A 15,638-nucleotide genomic window follows, 5' to 3' on the forward strand; every position below is an offset into this window, starting at 1 on the left:
GATGTGCTTTACTACATGTAAATATATATACTTAGTTAAATTTGAAACTTTTAAAGGCAAGATATTAAAAGCAATCTAAATATCTCATGGGTAGGTGACTGGTTACATAAATGATGATATAGCCGTATAATGGAATATATCCTATAGCCCTCAAAAAGAATAAAGAAGCTCTTTATCTATTGATATGTAAAATATCAACATGCAACATAGTACCTATAGGGCAATACCATTTGGAGAAATAAATCTGTATGCACATGTATGTTTACATGGATTTCTTTTATGTGTGCATATTATCTTTGGCAGGATGCACAAGAAATTGATAATGTGATTGCCTTCTGAGAGGGCAGCTAGGTGATTGAGTAGTCACTAGACATATATTGTAGTGTTGTTTACATTTTGATTCATTTATTATCTATTTGGTAGAGAAATGAGGAATTCAAATGACAAATTGATTCTTGTAATAATGTTGATATTAAGTAATAACTCAAAATGATTTATAAAAGTTCTTAAAGGCAGAAGGAAACAGAAACTGACATGATAAGAGAATAGTGAAAACCTGAATACATTTATTTGTTCCTAGAGAAATTGGAAAGGTCATTTATAAAATATGAGTAGTTCCCAATGGATACAAAAGTTTGGGAATCAAAAGTTTACAATGTTTTAATAAAATAAACTATTTATTTCAGAACACTAAAGATCTTCAAACTACACTTAATATCTTAAGCATTCTTGTTGAGCTGGTATCAGCTGGTAAGTTTTTGTTTCTTTGGTCTAATTTCTGTTTCTAAACAGTGATCAACAATGTATCATATTCACTTGATTTGGAATTTTTGATACTCTTATAGAGGCTATTCTGAGTATTGGAATTTAGAAACTGAAATGTCATACTTCGTTGTTGTTGCTTTGTTTTTGTTATCCTTTCAAGTATCCTCAGACAATCCCATAGCCATGTATTTCACAGCCTTGAACCTAGAATTTCAGCATGATTTGTGTTTACTCTTTGTGTGCTATTTTCTAATTAAATAAATGAGATTAAACAAAATATGTTGATGGTGTTTGTTTGATTTTATTGATTGGTTGAGACAGAGTTTTGCTCTTGTAGCCCAGGCTGGAGTGCAGTGGTGCAATCTCTGCTCACTGCCACTTCTGCCTCCTGGATTCAAGAGATTCTCCTGCTTGAAACTCCCGAGTAGCTGGGATTACAGGTGCGCCACCACACCTGGCTAACTTTTGTATTTTTCGTAGAGACGGGGTTTCACCATGTTGGCCAGGCTGGTCTTGAACTCCTGACCTCAGGTGGATCTGCCTGCCTCAGTCTCCCTAAGTGCTGTTATTACAGGCTTGAGCCACTGTGCCCAGCCATATTTGTTAGACTTTTGGAAGTCATCACTTTTAAGCATTTCTTGAATGCTAACAAGTTGTGATACCTAATATGGGAGGATTTGTTGTTTAAATTTTTTTTTTTTTTATTTATAGGTGGAGGTCGAAGAGTGAGTTTTTTAGTCACCAAAGGTGGTTCACAAATATTGTTGCAGTTACTTATGAATGCTAGCAAAGAATCTCCCCCACATGAAGAGTTAATGGTACAGATTCATTCTATTCTTGCAAAGATTGGACCAAAAGGTAAGGGATTTCATTTGTATGAGTATAGAATCTAGAACTAATTTTGTAACGTTGGTTCTCTCACCTTGTAACTACTCAGTTTTTAAAAATGTTATTTATTTTAAATTTCTATGGATACAAAATAATTGTACATGTTTATGAGGGTACTTGTGATATTTTGATACAAATGTATAATGTGTAATGATCAAATCTGGGTACATAGGGTATCCATCACCTCAAACACTCATTACTTCTTTGTGTTGGGATCATTCCAAGTCTTCTCTTTTTTGAAATATATAATATTTTGAAATATAATAAATTTTGAAATATATAATAAATTATTGTAAACTATTATTGCCCTCTTATATTACCAAACACTAAATGTTATTCCTTCTATTGAAATGTATTTTTGTATCCATTAACAAACTTCTCTTCATCTCCTGCTCCCCATTACCTTTGCCAGCCTCTGAAAACCACTATTCTGTTCACTGCCTTTGTGAGATCAATTGTTTTAGCTTCCGCATATAAAAGAGAACATTGATATTTATCTTTCTCTGCCTGTCTTAATTCAGTTAACATAATGTCCTCCAGTTCCATCCATATTACTGCAAATGACAGGATTTCATTATTTTTTATGGTTGAATAATATTCTATTATGTAAATAAACCACATTTTCTTTATACATTCATTCATTGATGGACACCTAGGTTGATTCCATATCTTGGCTGTTGTGAATAGTGCTGCAGTAAACATGGGAATACAAATATTCTTCAGTATACTGATTTCCTTTTGTTTGGGTATATACCCAGCAGTAGGATTGCAAGATCATCTGGTAATTCTATTTTTAGTTTTTTGGGGAACTCCCATACTGTTTTCCATAGTGGCTGTACTAATTTAGATTCCTGCAAACAGTGTATGAGTGTTCCCCTTGCCTCTCATCCTCACCAACATTTCTTATTATCTGTCTTCTTGATAACAGCTGTTTTAACTAGGATGAGATGATATCTCATTATGGTTTTGATTTGCATTTCCCTAATGATTAGTAATGTTGAGCATTTTTATCTATATTCATTGCCCATTTATATGTTTTCTTTTGAGAATATTTATTCAGATCTTTTGCCCATTTAATTTTTTTCTTTTTTAGCTGTTGATTAATTTGAATTCCTTGTTTATTCTGGTTATTAATCTCTTGTCAGATGAATAGTCTGTATTTTCTCCCATTCTGTAGGTTATCTCTTCACTTTGTTGATTGTTTTCTTTGCTGTTCCAAAGCTTTTTAGCTTGATGTAATCACATTTGTCAATTTTTGCTTTGGTTACCTATGCTTTCAAGGTCTTACTAAGTAAATTTTTGCCCAGACCAATGTCTGGAAGCATTTCTCTAATGTTTTCTTCTGGAGAGTGCTTAATTTTTAAAATCTAAAATGCTATACCTTTTTCTTAGACTTAGAAATGAAATGCTTTTTTATTATAGTCAACTAGTGACCTGCAAGAACTGAGGATCCAAAATTTATGAGGAATTCTATTGCATGTGGTAGAAAAAAGAAAAATTTTGGGTCACAAGTGTGTCTTGGAGTATGTGTATGTCGCTCAAGTGTGTTTGTAAAGCATACATGAAATATGGATATTGTTGAGGCTAGAAGGAAGAAGTATGGATGGGAATATTTTAAAGAACATGAAGGTAAAATATGTCATTGCTTTCTTTAATAGTGATATTTGTGCTGCATAATGTGAATGCTCAGGAAACTTACAATCTTAGTTAAGACAAAAATAGAAAAATTATGAGACTAGTTATTATAACAGTAAGTCACAAAATATTAAAAAATGCAAATTGAGGAAAATAGGATATAAAATAAAGGAAGAAGCTGATTGAGGTTAGGTTAACTAAAGAAGGCATCCTTTGACTAGAACTCAAGTTCAGTTACAGTTGTCTACTTGCACAAAGATTAAAGTAGTTCCCTAAGTTGTTAGAATTGTGTTTTAAGAGTTTTGCCTTTGCCTGTGGCATACATAATGACTTTTAAACTAGAGTATTTGGCTAAAATGCATATTGGAAAAAATGAGGATGTATGGGTACATAGTTTGTGTATTTATTAATGTATGTATTTCTCGCATATCTTTATGTATTGAATAAGTAATTAACTAGTAGTTTTTATAGGTGGTGTTTTAAAGAAAGGAACTCTGAGGTGACTTTAATTTACTGGGTATATTAGGAGCCTTAAGACTTAAGCATGTATTCGATTTATTTAAGGAATATGTTAACTGTCTCTTAATTTCTTTAGATCTTGTATTTAAGATTTAAAGACTTTCTTTTGAGATTTTTGTGGAAAATGAAAAGAAATAAGAAAATCATAATTTGGCAGAAAATTAGTTTTTAAAACCCCCCCTTATTTATTGATGAATATTGTTATGCTTCCTTTTCTAATTAGTTAAGGTTTATAGTAGGCATTGGAGCTATAAAAGGTGGCAGGGTGGGTAGGGGGTGAACGTTGAAAAATTTAAATTTTAAGTTTTCTACTTTTCATGAGATTAAGATATTGATTTTTAAAATATTTCTCATTCTTTAATATACATTTTAAGTTTTAGGTCATCTTTATTTCATTTTGTATATTCTTTTAAATTTGGGCTATTTCCTTTACTGTTTGTCTTAGTTTCCAATTTTTATGTCATTCAAGGACATTATATGGTAATTTCTTCAGTGGTTTTCTATCCTTTTAATTTTTCTAGTAAGGTAAAATAAAATAATTTTCCTTCAGGAATATTGAATTCTTTTCTCTGTTTGCCTGTCCTATTTACTTTAAGTCTTTTTTAAAATTCATTTTAATTTTTATGTAGTAAAGGAGTACAAGTGCAGATTTCTTACAGATATGTATAGTGGTGAAGTCTGGGCATTTAATGTACCCATAAACTGAGTAGTGAACATTGTAGCTAACAGGTAATTTTTCAGCCTTCACCCCAACCCACCCTGCCACCTTTTGTATCTCCAAAGTCTAATATAAATCTTAACATTCTTAAATTCTTATTAAAATTTTTTTTTTTTAACTTTTTTAATCTCTTTATGAGGATAAAAATCAAGAACATCTTTTCTTCTTTTTCTATGTTAAAAATTATTCCCCTTTAGAAATTTATTGTAATATTTGCTGGATTATTTTCTACATAAGCTGTTCATTTTTAAAATTAATTTTTTTACAAGTCAGAAAAGAATATGGTTCATATTAAGTAAGTACTATTGTAATGGACATTTAGATTTTATTCCTCTTAACTCTGTGATGGTGTTCCTGGGAAGTGTGTTGAATGTGTAGTGGAACAGTTCAGTTTTTTTTTTTTTAACGACAGTCTTAGTGTTGGGCTACTCTGGCCTCCATCCTCCTGCTGTATCCCCCTGTCTGTTTCTTAGTACGTTCTTTCAAGTAATGTTTTAAAATAAAAAGGATATTTTATTTTAAAAACCATACAAAAAAGGATTATAATTTTATTCTTTTCAGACCAACTTTATACTTCCTAATATTAATTCATAATATAAATTTAAAATTTTTATCACCGATTTATAATATGATTGTTTCATTCAAAACTTACACATGGGCCAGGCACGGTGGCTCACACTTGTAATCTCAGCACTTTGGGAGGCTGAGGTGGGTGGATCACTTGAGGTCAGGAGTTTGAGAGCATCCTGGCCAACATGGTGAAAGCCCGTCTCTAATAAAAATCCAAAAATTAGCCAGGCGTGATGGCAGATGCCTGTAATCCCAGCTATTTATTTAAAATGCACATGGGAGGCAGAGGCAGGAGAATCGCTTGAGCTATTTATTTAAAATGCACATGGGAGATGGAGGTTGCAGTCAACTGAGATGGTGCCAGTGCACTCCAGCCTGGATGACAGAACAAGACTCTGTCTCAAAAAAAAAAAAAGTTACATGTGAATAAATTGTCTTTTTTTTAAAAACAGATAAAAAATTTGGAGTAAAAGCTAGAATTAATGGGGCTCTGAATATAACCCTGAATTTGGTCAAGCAGAATTTACAGAATCATCGCTTGGTTCTACCTTGCCTTCAGCTTCTACGAGTATATTCTGCCAACTGTGAGTATTTGTGTGGCTTTTAGTTAACCCAGTGTTGTAAAGTTACCCAAAATGAGAATTTTAAAGTATCCTAATTCTGTAAACCTCTGAAATTTGTGAAAAAGGAAAGAGAAGATTTAATATGGCTCATTTTAACTCTTGACTTCAACCACAACAAAAGTGGTATCGGGTAAGAAGGTAAGTTGATGAAACCTTGAACATTTTTACTAATTTCCTCAATTTATAAAGGATAGGAGTGAGGAGGATGAGTAGGCAGCCTGTGGAAAAGATGTGGAGGAGTATCATGATATTGGCAGCTAGAAAAACTCCTGTGCCTCTTTGCACTTTCACAGATGAGAGGAAAGCTGAGAAGGAAGGGATGCAGTAGCGTAGTCACCTGAAGCTAATTCCCTTCAGCAATCAATAGGGAAGTAGCAGAACTGAAAATAACTAGTATGGGAGCCTCTGAGAAAACTAGAAAGAAGAGGGATTACAGAGAGATAGACTCAGATAAAATGTCTCCAAAGCACAACACTTTCACTATATGAGAATCCACACCATGAGCTACGGATTTTCTTTTTATTCTCTGATTGTGGAATTGAAGTGGTTAATGAAAGAATCTAAGATTGAACTGCAGAATATATGTTATTGCAGAATATCATTGCAAAATAATTACAGAGTACTAGATATGTATGTATATTGTATATATACATATATGTAATATGTAAACATATGTAAGCTTATATATATGTGTCTGTGTTATATATCAGTACCTTGAAAATATGGCTCAAGGTGTGCTCTGAGGAAAGCAGCTTAGAACACTTAAATAACATGTAATTAAAAAAAAATAAGGAAATGAATGAATTAGATATCTAACCAAAGAGGTTAAGAGTAGAGAAATACACACCAGGAAAGTCAGGAAATGAAATAGTAAAGGGAAAATGAAAAATATGCATTAGAAAATAGAAAAGCAGGTGATTAAAAAAAATAAAACTGTATTGGGTTAAAAATAGGCTGGTACAGTGGCACATGCCTGTAATCCCAGCACTTTGGAGGCTAGGCCGAAGGACCGTTTAAGGCCAGGAGTTTGCAACCAGTCTGGGCAGCATAGTGAGATGCTATTTCTATAAAAAATGGAAAAAATTGGATGGTTGTGGTGATGTGTGCCTGCAGTTTCAGCTACTCAGGAGGCTAAGACTGGAGGATCTCTTGAGTCCAGGAGGTTGAGGCTCCAGTGAGTCATGACTGCACCAGCTTGGGCAGCACAGCAAGACCCTATTTCAAAAGCAACAAAGCAACAAAAACTCCCAAATGTAAAAATAAAAAAGCGAAACCACCAAATACTCCAATCAAGGTAGAAGGAATACAGTATAGACATGAAATTAGAAGGGATAATGGAGTAATAAACAGATACAGAGAAAATTAAGATCATCCTACAAAACATTAGGAGCTACGTTTTTGGTGGCATTTTATTGGATTAACCAATAGAAGGCTAGCAAATGGCTTATCTATAATTTAAAAATTTTTTATTAAACAACTTTCTTTTAGAGACAGGGTCTTGCTATATATCCCAGGCTGGCCTTGAACTCCTGGCCTCAGGTAATTCTCCCATTTCAGCCTCCCAAGCAGCTGAGACTACAGGCACATGCCTCTGTGCCTGGTTCTATAATATATTTAGCAATATTTGTTGAGAATTAAAAATAATTTCGCATCGTTTCCTCCCCTTCTCAGCTGTGAATTCAGTATCCTTAGGGAAAAATGGAGTTGTGGAACTGATGTTTAAAATCATTGGACCATTTAGTAAGAAGAATTCCAGTCTTATAAAGTGAGTAAATGTTTTGAATATAAACATAGGTATAGCCTTTGTTACTCTGGGCCTCATTATCTTGAAATGTACAAAGAGCAGGTTGAATTAAATTATATTCAGGGTTATTTCATTTCTTCTTAAATAATGATTTTATCATGATAAAGATTTTCTTTAGTTTAAAATTTAATCTTCACAAATATATCAAAATTAGACAGTTTTAAATTCATTCAATGTAATGTTTATAGTGACTTAGACTGAACATTTCTAGATACTGTAAAAGGAAGAAAGATTATCTGTATTTATTCAGAAACATTTATTGAGTGCCTACTATATTCCCCACCCAATTTTACAATCTTGTAATGACTCCTTCCTTCTTATGAATACCTGAACAATCTTAAATTGATATATTTCTATTTTGTCAAAATCACATCATTCTTTTTCCCTCATCCTTAGATGTGTGTGTATATATATATACATATGTGTGTATGTGTGTATTTTTATTCATTCCTAGGCCTTTCAGCCTCAGAAAATGAAAGCCGTGTCTTGTTATTTGGTCTTAAGCCATTTTAGGGGTCATTCTTTAAAAATTTTTTGGTGTGAAATTTTTAAAACATACATAAAATAGAGTTTATATTGAACTAATTATATAGAATTATATTAATTACTTATTGTGTTTAACAATTGTGAACATTCCACCATTTTTGTTTCATTTATTTCCACTACACTTTTGTTTGTTTTTCCTGAGATACTTTAAAGAAATCTCAGGTGTGTTTTATATATATATATATATATATACACACACACATATATAAAATATAAAAATTATATATAATACATAAATATATATATTTTATATATATATATATATAAAAATGTGTGTGTATTTCTGTAAGCAGATCCTAGATATTTTCTCTAGGATTATTTTCTTTGAATATTATCATTTATTTTCTAAATACCTCAGTATATAATTCTACTAAATAAGGACTTAAAAAATAACCAGAATACTGCCATCGTAGCCAACAAAATTATTAATTTCTTTTTTTTTTTTGAGATGGAGTCTCTCTCTGTTGCCCAGGCTGTCATACAGTGGCACGATCACGGCTCACTGCAGCCTCAAATTCTTAGGCTCACATGATCCTCCCACCCCATCCTCTTGATACATTCTTAATATAATCTAAAATCTAGTCTGTTTTTGGTTTTCTCCAGTTGTCTCAAAATAGCTCGTTTCTAGTTGGTTTGTTTAAATAAGAATCCAAACAAAATACATACATTATTCCTCATTATATTTAGGACATTTCCATACCTAGACAGAGGTAGAGAGAATAGTATAATGAACTCTGATGTACCTGTTACTCAGTTTTACTATCAAAAATCTGTCATTTTTGTCTCGTTTTTCTGTTTTTATTTTTTCCTATAATATTTTAAAGCAAATATCAGAGATTATATTTGATCTATAAATTCTTTAATATGATCCCTATCAATTACAGATCTTTTTTCCTTTAGTGTTACCATAGTTGTCTTTTGTGTGCCCCACAATATTAATGGTAATTCCTTAATATCTGATATTTTCTGAATATCTAAGAAATGTCTTTTATTTTTAACAGCTGGCTTGCTTTTTCAGGGTTTAAATTAAGTCTATACATTGTATTTGATTGATATGTCTCATAATCTTTTAAAATCAAAAGTCTCCCTATTCTTTGGTTTTGTTTTGTTTGTTGAAGGACTTGGGTGATAGGTCTTTTTTAAAATGTTCCACACTCTAGATTACAATGACTGTAGCCTGGAGTTATTTAACATATGAGTGTATTCCTTACATTTTCTGTAGACTGATAAAACTGTGGCTTGATTAGATTTTGGCATTTTGTTCTTTGTTTTCTTTTGGTCAAAAATATTTCATAGGTAGAGCTGGGGACTTTGTTTTGTGTCACTTAAGCTCATTGAGTTGAAGTGATCCATCCATTAGAAATGTCCCCATCCACTTTTCACTTAGTGATTTAGCAGTCATTCATGACATTGCCTATATCTTATTTCATTAGGGATTGGAAAATAATAACATCTAATTTTCTTATTTTTTTCCCTGTGTTTATTAGCTGTGAATGTTTTGTAATGAAGAACTTGTCACATAAACTATTTGATTAAATTTTACTCTTAAACAAATAGGGTTCAGGACATTTCTAGTGTCTTCACCCTTTCTTAATAAGGGCCAAATATTTTAAAATATTTTGGGAGCTTGCTTGCACATATAATTACTTATTAAATATTATTTGGTAGGATGACAACATATTTACCTATGTAAGAATTATACATAATCCTGGAGTATCTGATGAAATGTAACAAAGCAAACAAAATACTTGTATCACAATCAGTAACACAGAATCGGTGTCTTATGGTGATTTAGAGTGGGCTCTGTTGGCAGACAGACCTGGATTTGCACGTTAGCTCTGTCATTTACTGGCCCTAGGATAGAAGTACATTACTTAATCTATTATACCCTAGTTTCCTGTCTGTATTGTAATGAAATGATTCCTATAATTAGCACAATGCCTGTATTAATGTAATACAGTTTAGATAAGCAAGGTAGTAATGTAAGTATGAATGATTCCTAGCTAATACCAAAAGTACATTCTTTATGCTTTCATTTATAAACGGTTTCTCCCCTTAATGGGTATGGCATTTTATAATTTATTTTTTATGTAATGGCCATGATCTCCTATTTAAGATGTACTTTATACTCTAGTATAATCAAGTTACCAAATCTAATATAAAATGTTCCCGGGGGAAATGAAATGAAGCATTTCAAAAGGATCTTTATAATATACCACATGGGGTATATCCAGAACCTTATAGAAATCAATGGATCTAAAACATCAGAGAAAAGATAAATTATCCATTTTTCTATTTCTACTTTAAGAAGAAAAATTAATCTTTTTCTTTATTTTTACTTTAAAAAGGACAAGCCATTCATTGACCAAACTTTATATATCTTTATCACTTACCATTTTTAGAAATCTGAGGATCTCCCTCTAATTAACTAAAAACCCCAGACATCTAGAGTTTTCTGTTGTATTTCTTCCTCCCTTTGAACAATGCTCCACGTTAACTGGGAAGAAGATTGAGGAAGATTTATATTTGAAGGGTTATGTTTCCTCTCCTTTTTAATTTTAGGTTTTGGATTTAAAACTGTTAATCTAGAAGGAAGCAGCTCAGGAGATTATTTTAACTGTATCTTTTTGGGTTTCCCCATAGGTGTGGAAGTCATTACAAGGATTGACTTATAATTTAAAGTAGATGTAACTTCATTAGTGTCTGGGGACTTAAGCTTTTCTTCCTTCACGTCTCCTAAATCTAAGCCACAGACTACTTTTGGAATTATTGTTGGTTGCAGTATTCTGTGTAGAAATATGAACACTGGAAAAATATATGAGGAAATACAAATTATTTATACTGAGAAATTTTAATTGACATAATACAAACTATGCATTTCAATACATCTAATATTTTAAAATTCTTTTGTAACATAAATTCACTCTGGTTTATAAGTGTTGTAGAATTTCAGAAATTTCTTTGTGATGAAATTCTAAAAATAATTTATTTTTTATGTAATGTATTTTTTTTATAATTTATTTTTTATGTAATGACCATGATCTCCTACTTAAGATATACTTTATACTCTATTATAACCAAGTTACCAAGTTTAGTGTAAAGTCATCTGTACATTTTTACTAAATCTTATTTAAGAGTTATTTAAGAGTTATGTACAGATGACTTTACACCAAACTTTACGAGTAATCTGTTAATCTACTGGAAATATGAAACAAAGACGATGGGCATTGGCATCTGAAAGAACTGGGTTCATATCCCAGCTTGACAGTGTTGAAAAATAAACATCAACAGAAAAAAAATGTTCTATTTTAGGATTAGAAACTGTCAGGAGCATTTTTATTTAGTTTAAACAGTTGTGAACAACTACCAGTAGGGAGAAAGAGTTTCTGAAAGTACTCTAAGATTTTTACAATTTTGAATAAAGAATCATCTGTAGAAAGGAAAGTCTTGAGTTCATTGTAAGTGATTGCATCTAAATTATTGTATTAGTTTTCTAGGGCTGTCATAACAAAGTACCACAAGTTACTGGGTGACTCAAAACAATAGAAATTTATTGTTTTATAGTTCCAGATGCTAGAAGTCCAAAATCAACTTGTCAGCAGGGCTGTGCTCCCTCTGAAACCTGTAAGGGAGCATCCTTCCTTGCTCTTCCTAGCTTCTGGGGGTTTGTTGGTAATCTTTGGTGTTTAGGATTGCAGCCATAGCTGCAATGGTTTTTGCCTCCATCATCACATGGCACTCTCTCCTTTTGTGTCTGTCTTCACATAGTCTTCTCTCTTCTTATAATGACACCAGTCTGTTGTATTAAGGGCCCACCTACTCCAGTATGACCTTGTCTTAACTAGTTACATCTGCAATGACCATGTTTTCCAATAAGGTCATATTTGGAGGTATTGGGGGTTGGGACTTCAACATATCTTTTTGGACACAGTTCAACCCATAACAGTGATTAACTGCATGTACTTAGCAGTAAGCACAGTTTGTGATCTTTCACTGTGTTCTATGTTAGCTGTGTCTTCACTTTGCATAGTTTGCATAGTCTTTCACAAAACTTGACTTCTATCTACATACATAGAAGTTAATGTTTTGATGGGTCATGGTAGTCTGTAATAAACGACAAAGAAACACATCACATTGAATGGCAAGTGGAATCTGCTACTTACGGTAGATAATAATATAATGCAGTGAGTCTTGAGACCTTCCTAACATGATTAAATTAGCAGGTTGTTTAGTGCCTTGGGGAGTAAATATTTTGTCTCAGCCTTTAAATCACTTTTTAAATAGAGGGGATTTATAACCTGTGGAAATTAAACAGAGTAACCACAGGAAGTAGGGTTTGCTTAGTTTCTCTTATATTAGATTGACTTCTGTTTTTTGAAATACATTTCTGAGATGTATTTTACATGATAAGTTATATATATCCAAAGTGTACCATTTGACGAAAATGGACATAGGCTGGGCTAAAAGCCTTTAGGCTTGGTAGGCACGGTGCCAAGGACCCACAATACTTCTAGGGTCCCATAAAAATGTTTTAATTTCTTTAAAAATCATATAAAAATGAACTTTTAGGCTGAAGAAAATGTTTTAATCTATGATATTAGTGCATTCATCTTTATACCAACACCAACACAGTTGTAAAATGCTATATGAATTTTATTTTATTTTATTTATTTATTTATTTTGAGACAGAGTTTCGCTCTTGTTACCCAGGCTGGAGTGCAATGGCACGATCTCGGCTCACCGCAACCTCCGCCTCCTGGGTTCAGGCAATTCTCCTGCCTCAGCCTCCTGAGTAGCTTCGATTACAGGCACGCGCCACCGTGCCCAGCTAATTTTTTGTATTAGTAGAGACGGGGTTTCACCATGTTGACCAGGATGGTCTCGATCTCTTGACCTCGTGATCCACCCGCCTTGGCCTCCCAAAGTGCTGGGATTACAGGCTTGAGCCACTGCGCCCGGCCTGCTATATGAATTTTAAATACTTTTTGGAGGAAGGGGCCCATGAAGGCAAAGAAGTGTCTAGAGCCCATGAAAATCATAATGTGGCCCTTGATATATGGCTAAATCTATGAAACTATCACCTCATCAAGCTAACATCTCTATCATCCCCAGAGGCTTTACTGTGCCCTTGGTAATTCTTCCCTTGCCTCTCCCGTTTGGCCCTGTCATGGCTATGCCTCCTACTACTGTAGATTTGGTTGCATGTTCAGGAATTTTATATAAATGGAATCATAGTGTGTAATCTTTTTTTGTGGGGGGTTGGATCTAGCTTCTTCCATGTATCATGATTATAAATTCACTTATGTTGCATGTATCAAAAATTTATTCTTTTAATTGCTGAGTAATAGTCACAGTTATATGTCTGTATTGTAATTTGTTTATCCATTCACCTATTAATGGACATTTGGATTGTTTTTAGTTTTTGGCTGTTACAAATAAAGCTGCTGTGAATGTTTATTTGGATATATAAACATTCACAGCCTTTTTATGGTCATGTATTTTTTATTTCTGCTGAGTAGACATCTAGGAGTGAAATGGCTGGATCAATTGGTAGCTTTTCAAAAAAACTGTCTTTCTATAATATGTTAAATCTTTTCTCTACTTGAACACATGGAGTACTATTATAAGTATTTTAATGTTTTCTAATGTTTATGTGAGGTCTACATCTGTTTGAATTGTTTTTTTTTTTTTCAGCATTATGGATCTTTTTTCCCTGCTTTTTGCATGCCTGATAATTTTTGATTGAGTGCCAGTCATTGTGACTTTCACCTTGTTGAATGCTGGATATTTTTATATTTCTGTAAATATTCTTGAGGTTTGTTCTGGGATGTGGTTAAGTTTGTCAGAATTAGTCTGATCTGTCTTTTCAGATTTGTTCAATGGGATCAGAGCACTGTTTAGGACTGATTATTTCCTACTACTGAGGCAGAATCCTTCTGAGCACTCTACCCCATGAATTATGAGGATTTCTGGTGTGATTGGTGGGGCAGGCACTCTTCTCAGCCCTATGTGAATACTAGATGTGGTTCTTCAGTCCTTTTGGATGGCTTTTCCCCAAGGATGGCCTTGGTAGTTACTTCACACACATGTGCTGATCACTACTTTGCTGAATATTCAAACACAACTCTCTGAAAATCCCTGAGCCACTCTTTCTGTACAGCTTTCATTTTCTGTTATTCTGTGCTGTGAACTCTAACCGACTTGGTCTCCCTAGACTCTCCATGTCCTCAGTCAGGGAGTTTGTGTGCTCAGCTTGGGGATCTGCCAGACTCTACTAGGTTTGATTTCCCTCTGCTGTGGCTTGGTTGCTTTCTCAAAGTGTAGTATGCTGGAGCAATTGTAGGGCCCATCTCATTTTTGCCATTTCTGTGGATTTCTGTCTTTCATTGATTGATATTCAGTATCTTAAACAGTACCATTTTGTCCATTAAAAAAAATTATATCAAATGAGAGGGTATATCCAGTTTCTGTTACTCCCATCTTGTCTGGAAGTGAAAGTTCGGATAGCCTTCTCAAAGGGAGACTGACATTTCTGATTTCATAATTTCCTTTCTCAACAGGAGAATTATATTATTCATTCTGTTGCATTGAGATTTTATGTGGCCCTAGGCATGTTATATTTCAGTTCTGTGGAACAAAATTGAAAACATATATATAAAGCACCTGTAACAGTGTCTGGCATTTGTCAGGTCTTGCTGAAGTAGTTTTCTTTTCCATTTTAGTTTTTATAAATTGCAGTCTCATATGGAATTTCATTTAGTTTTGTGTTTAATTTTGACCAATTGAGAAGCCATCATTACTTTGATAGTTTTATATTCTCCTGTACATTTTATTGCTTAAGTGTAAAAGTATGGAAAGTTTCTTACTGATAATTCAATGCAATGAAAGTTTAATACAAAATTTTATAATGTTTGTTTATTTTTAACTCACCATTACCAACACTTCATATTGTTTTGAGGAAGTTACAGGTATGAATTTATAATATTAAAAATACTTTATAATTATTATTTTACAAATGCTATTGTGAAGATTTACATGGTTGCTTTATTTTTGTCAAAAAACAAAAGTGTAGCTATTAAGAACTTCCTCTTACTGGGCATTTGTTGAGCACTTACTCTGTGCCTCGTCCTAGATTTTTGTTTCAGATTTTGCTATGAACTTTACTTACCCATCTTAAGTCTTGTAATCTGTTATGCTCTTCTTTACCTACAGCTAGTCATGCTGCTTCTCTTTTACTGCTGCTGTATGCAACTTTTACTTTATTACCTCATTTTTGTTTTTAATTTCTTGAGCAGTTTTTTCATAGGTATACTCTTTTATTACATTATGTAGATTGTAAAATTATCTGTGGAAGAGATAAGTTTGTTTTCTAATTTTATGCCCGTGAAGAACTTGCTACTGTGGTTATCAAGTAGGCATTCAACAAATGCTTAATGGTGAGTGAAATGATTGCTTCATAATATACACAATTTTCATGCAAATTAATTGTAATTGTTGATGTATTACCAAGAGGTACCATAGTATGTGCCTTACATTTAAAAAATTATTGAAATTAAGTGCCATTTCTTCA

The 15,638-nt window shown here is 33.0% G+C and overlaps 1 protein-coding gene across 5 annotated transcripts in view; it reads left to right on the forward strand.

Annotated features, from left to right (window-relative positions):
• AGTPBP1 (ATP/GTP binding carboxypeptidase 1) overlaps positions 1-15,638 on the forward strand; it is a 183,444-nt gene that overhangs the window by 56,286 nt on the left and 111,520 nt on the right. For 4 of the 5 annotated variants that reach the window (XM_021671912.2, XM_064361611.1, XM_021671910.2 and 1 more), the window contains exons 5-8: positions 687-750; positions 1,477-1,623; positions 5,548-5,679; positions 7,390-7,483. In XM_021671912.2, coding sequence (XP_021527587.2) covers positions 687-750; positions 1,477-1,623; positions 5,548-5,679; positions 7,390-7,483 — 437 coding nt within the window. The remainder of the gene's footprint in view (positions 1-686; positions 751-1,476; positions 1,624-5,547; positions 5,680-7,389; positions 7,484-15,638) is intronic. The other variant, XM_064361612.1, reaches the window with a different exon arrangement.

Source organism: Aotus nancymaae, unplaced genomic scaffold (genome assembly GCF_030222135.1).
Source record: "Aotus nancymaae isolate 86718 unplaced genomic scaffold, 86718_ANA_hifiasm-v0.15.2.pri h1tg000041l, whole genome shotgun sequence".
Lineage (NCBI taxonomy): Eukaryota > Metazoa > Chordata > Mammalia > Primates > Aotidae > Aotus > Aotus nancymaae.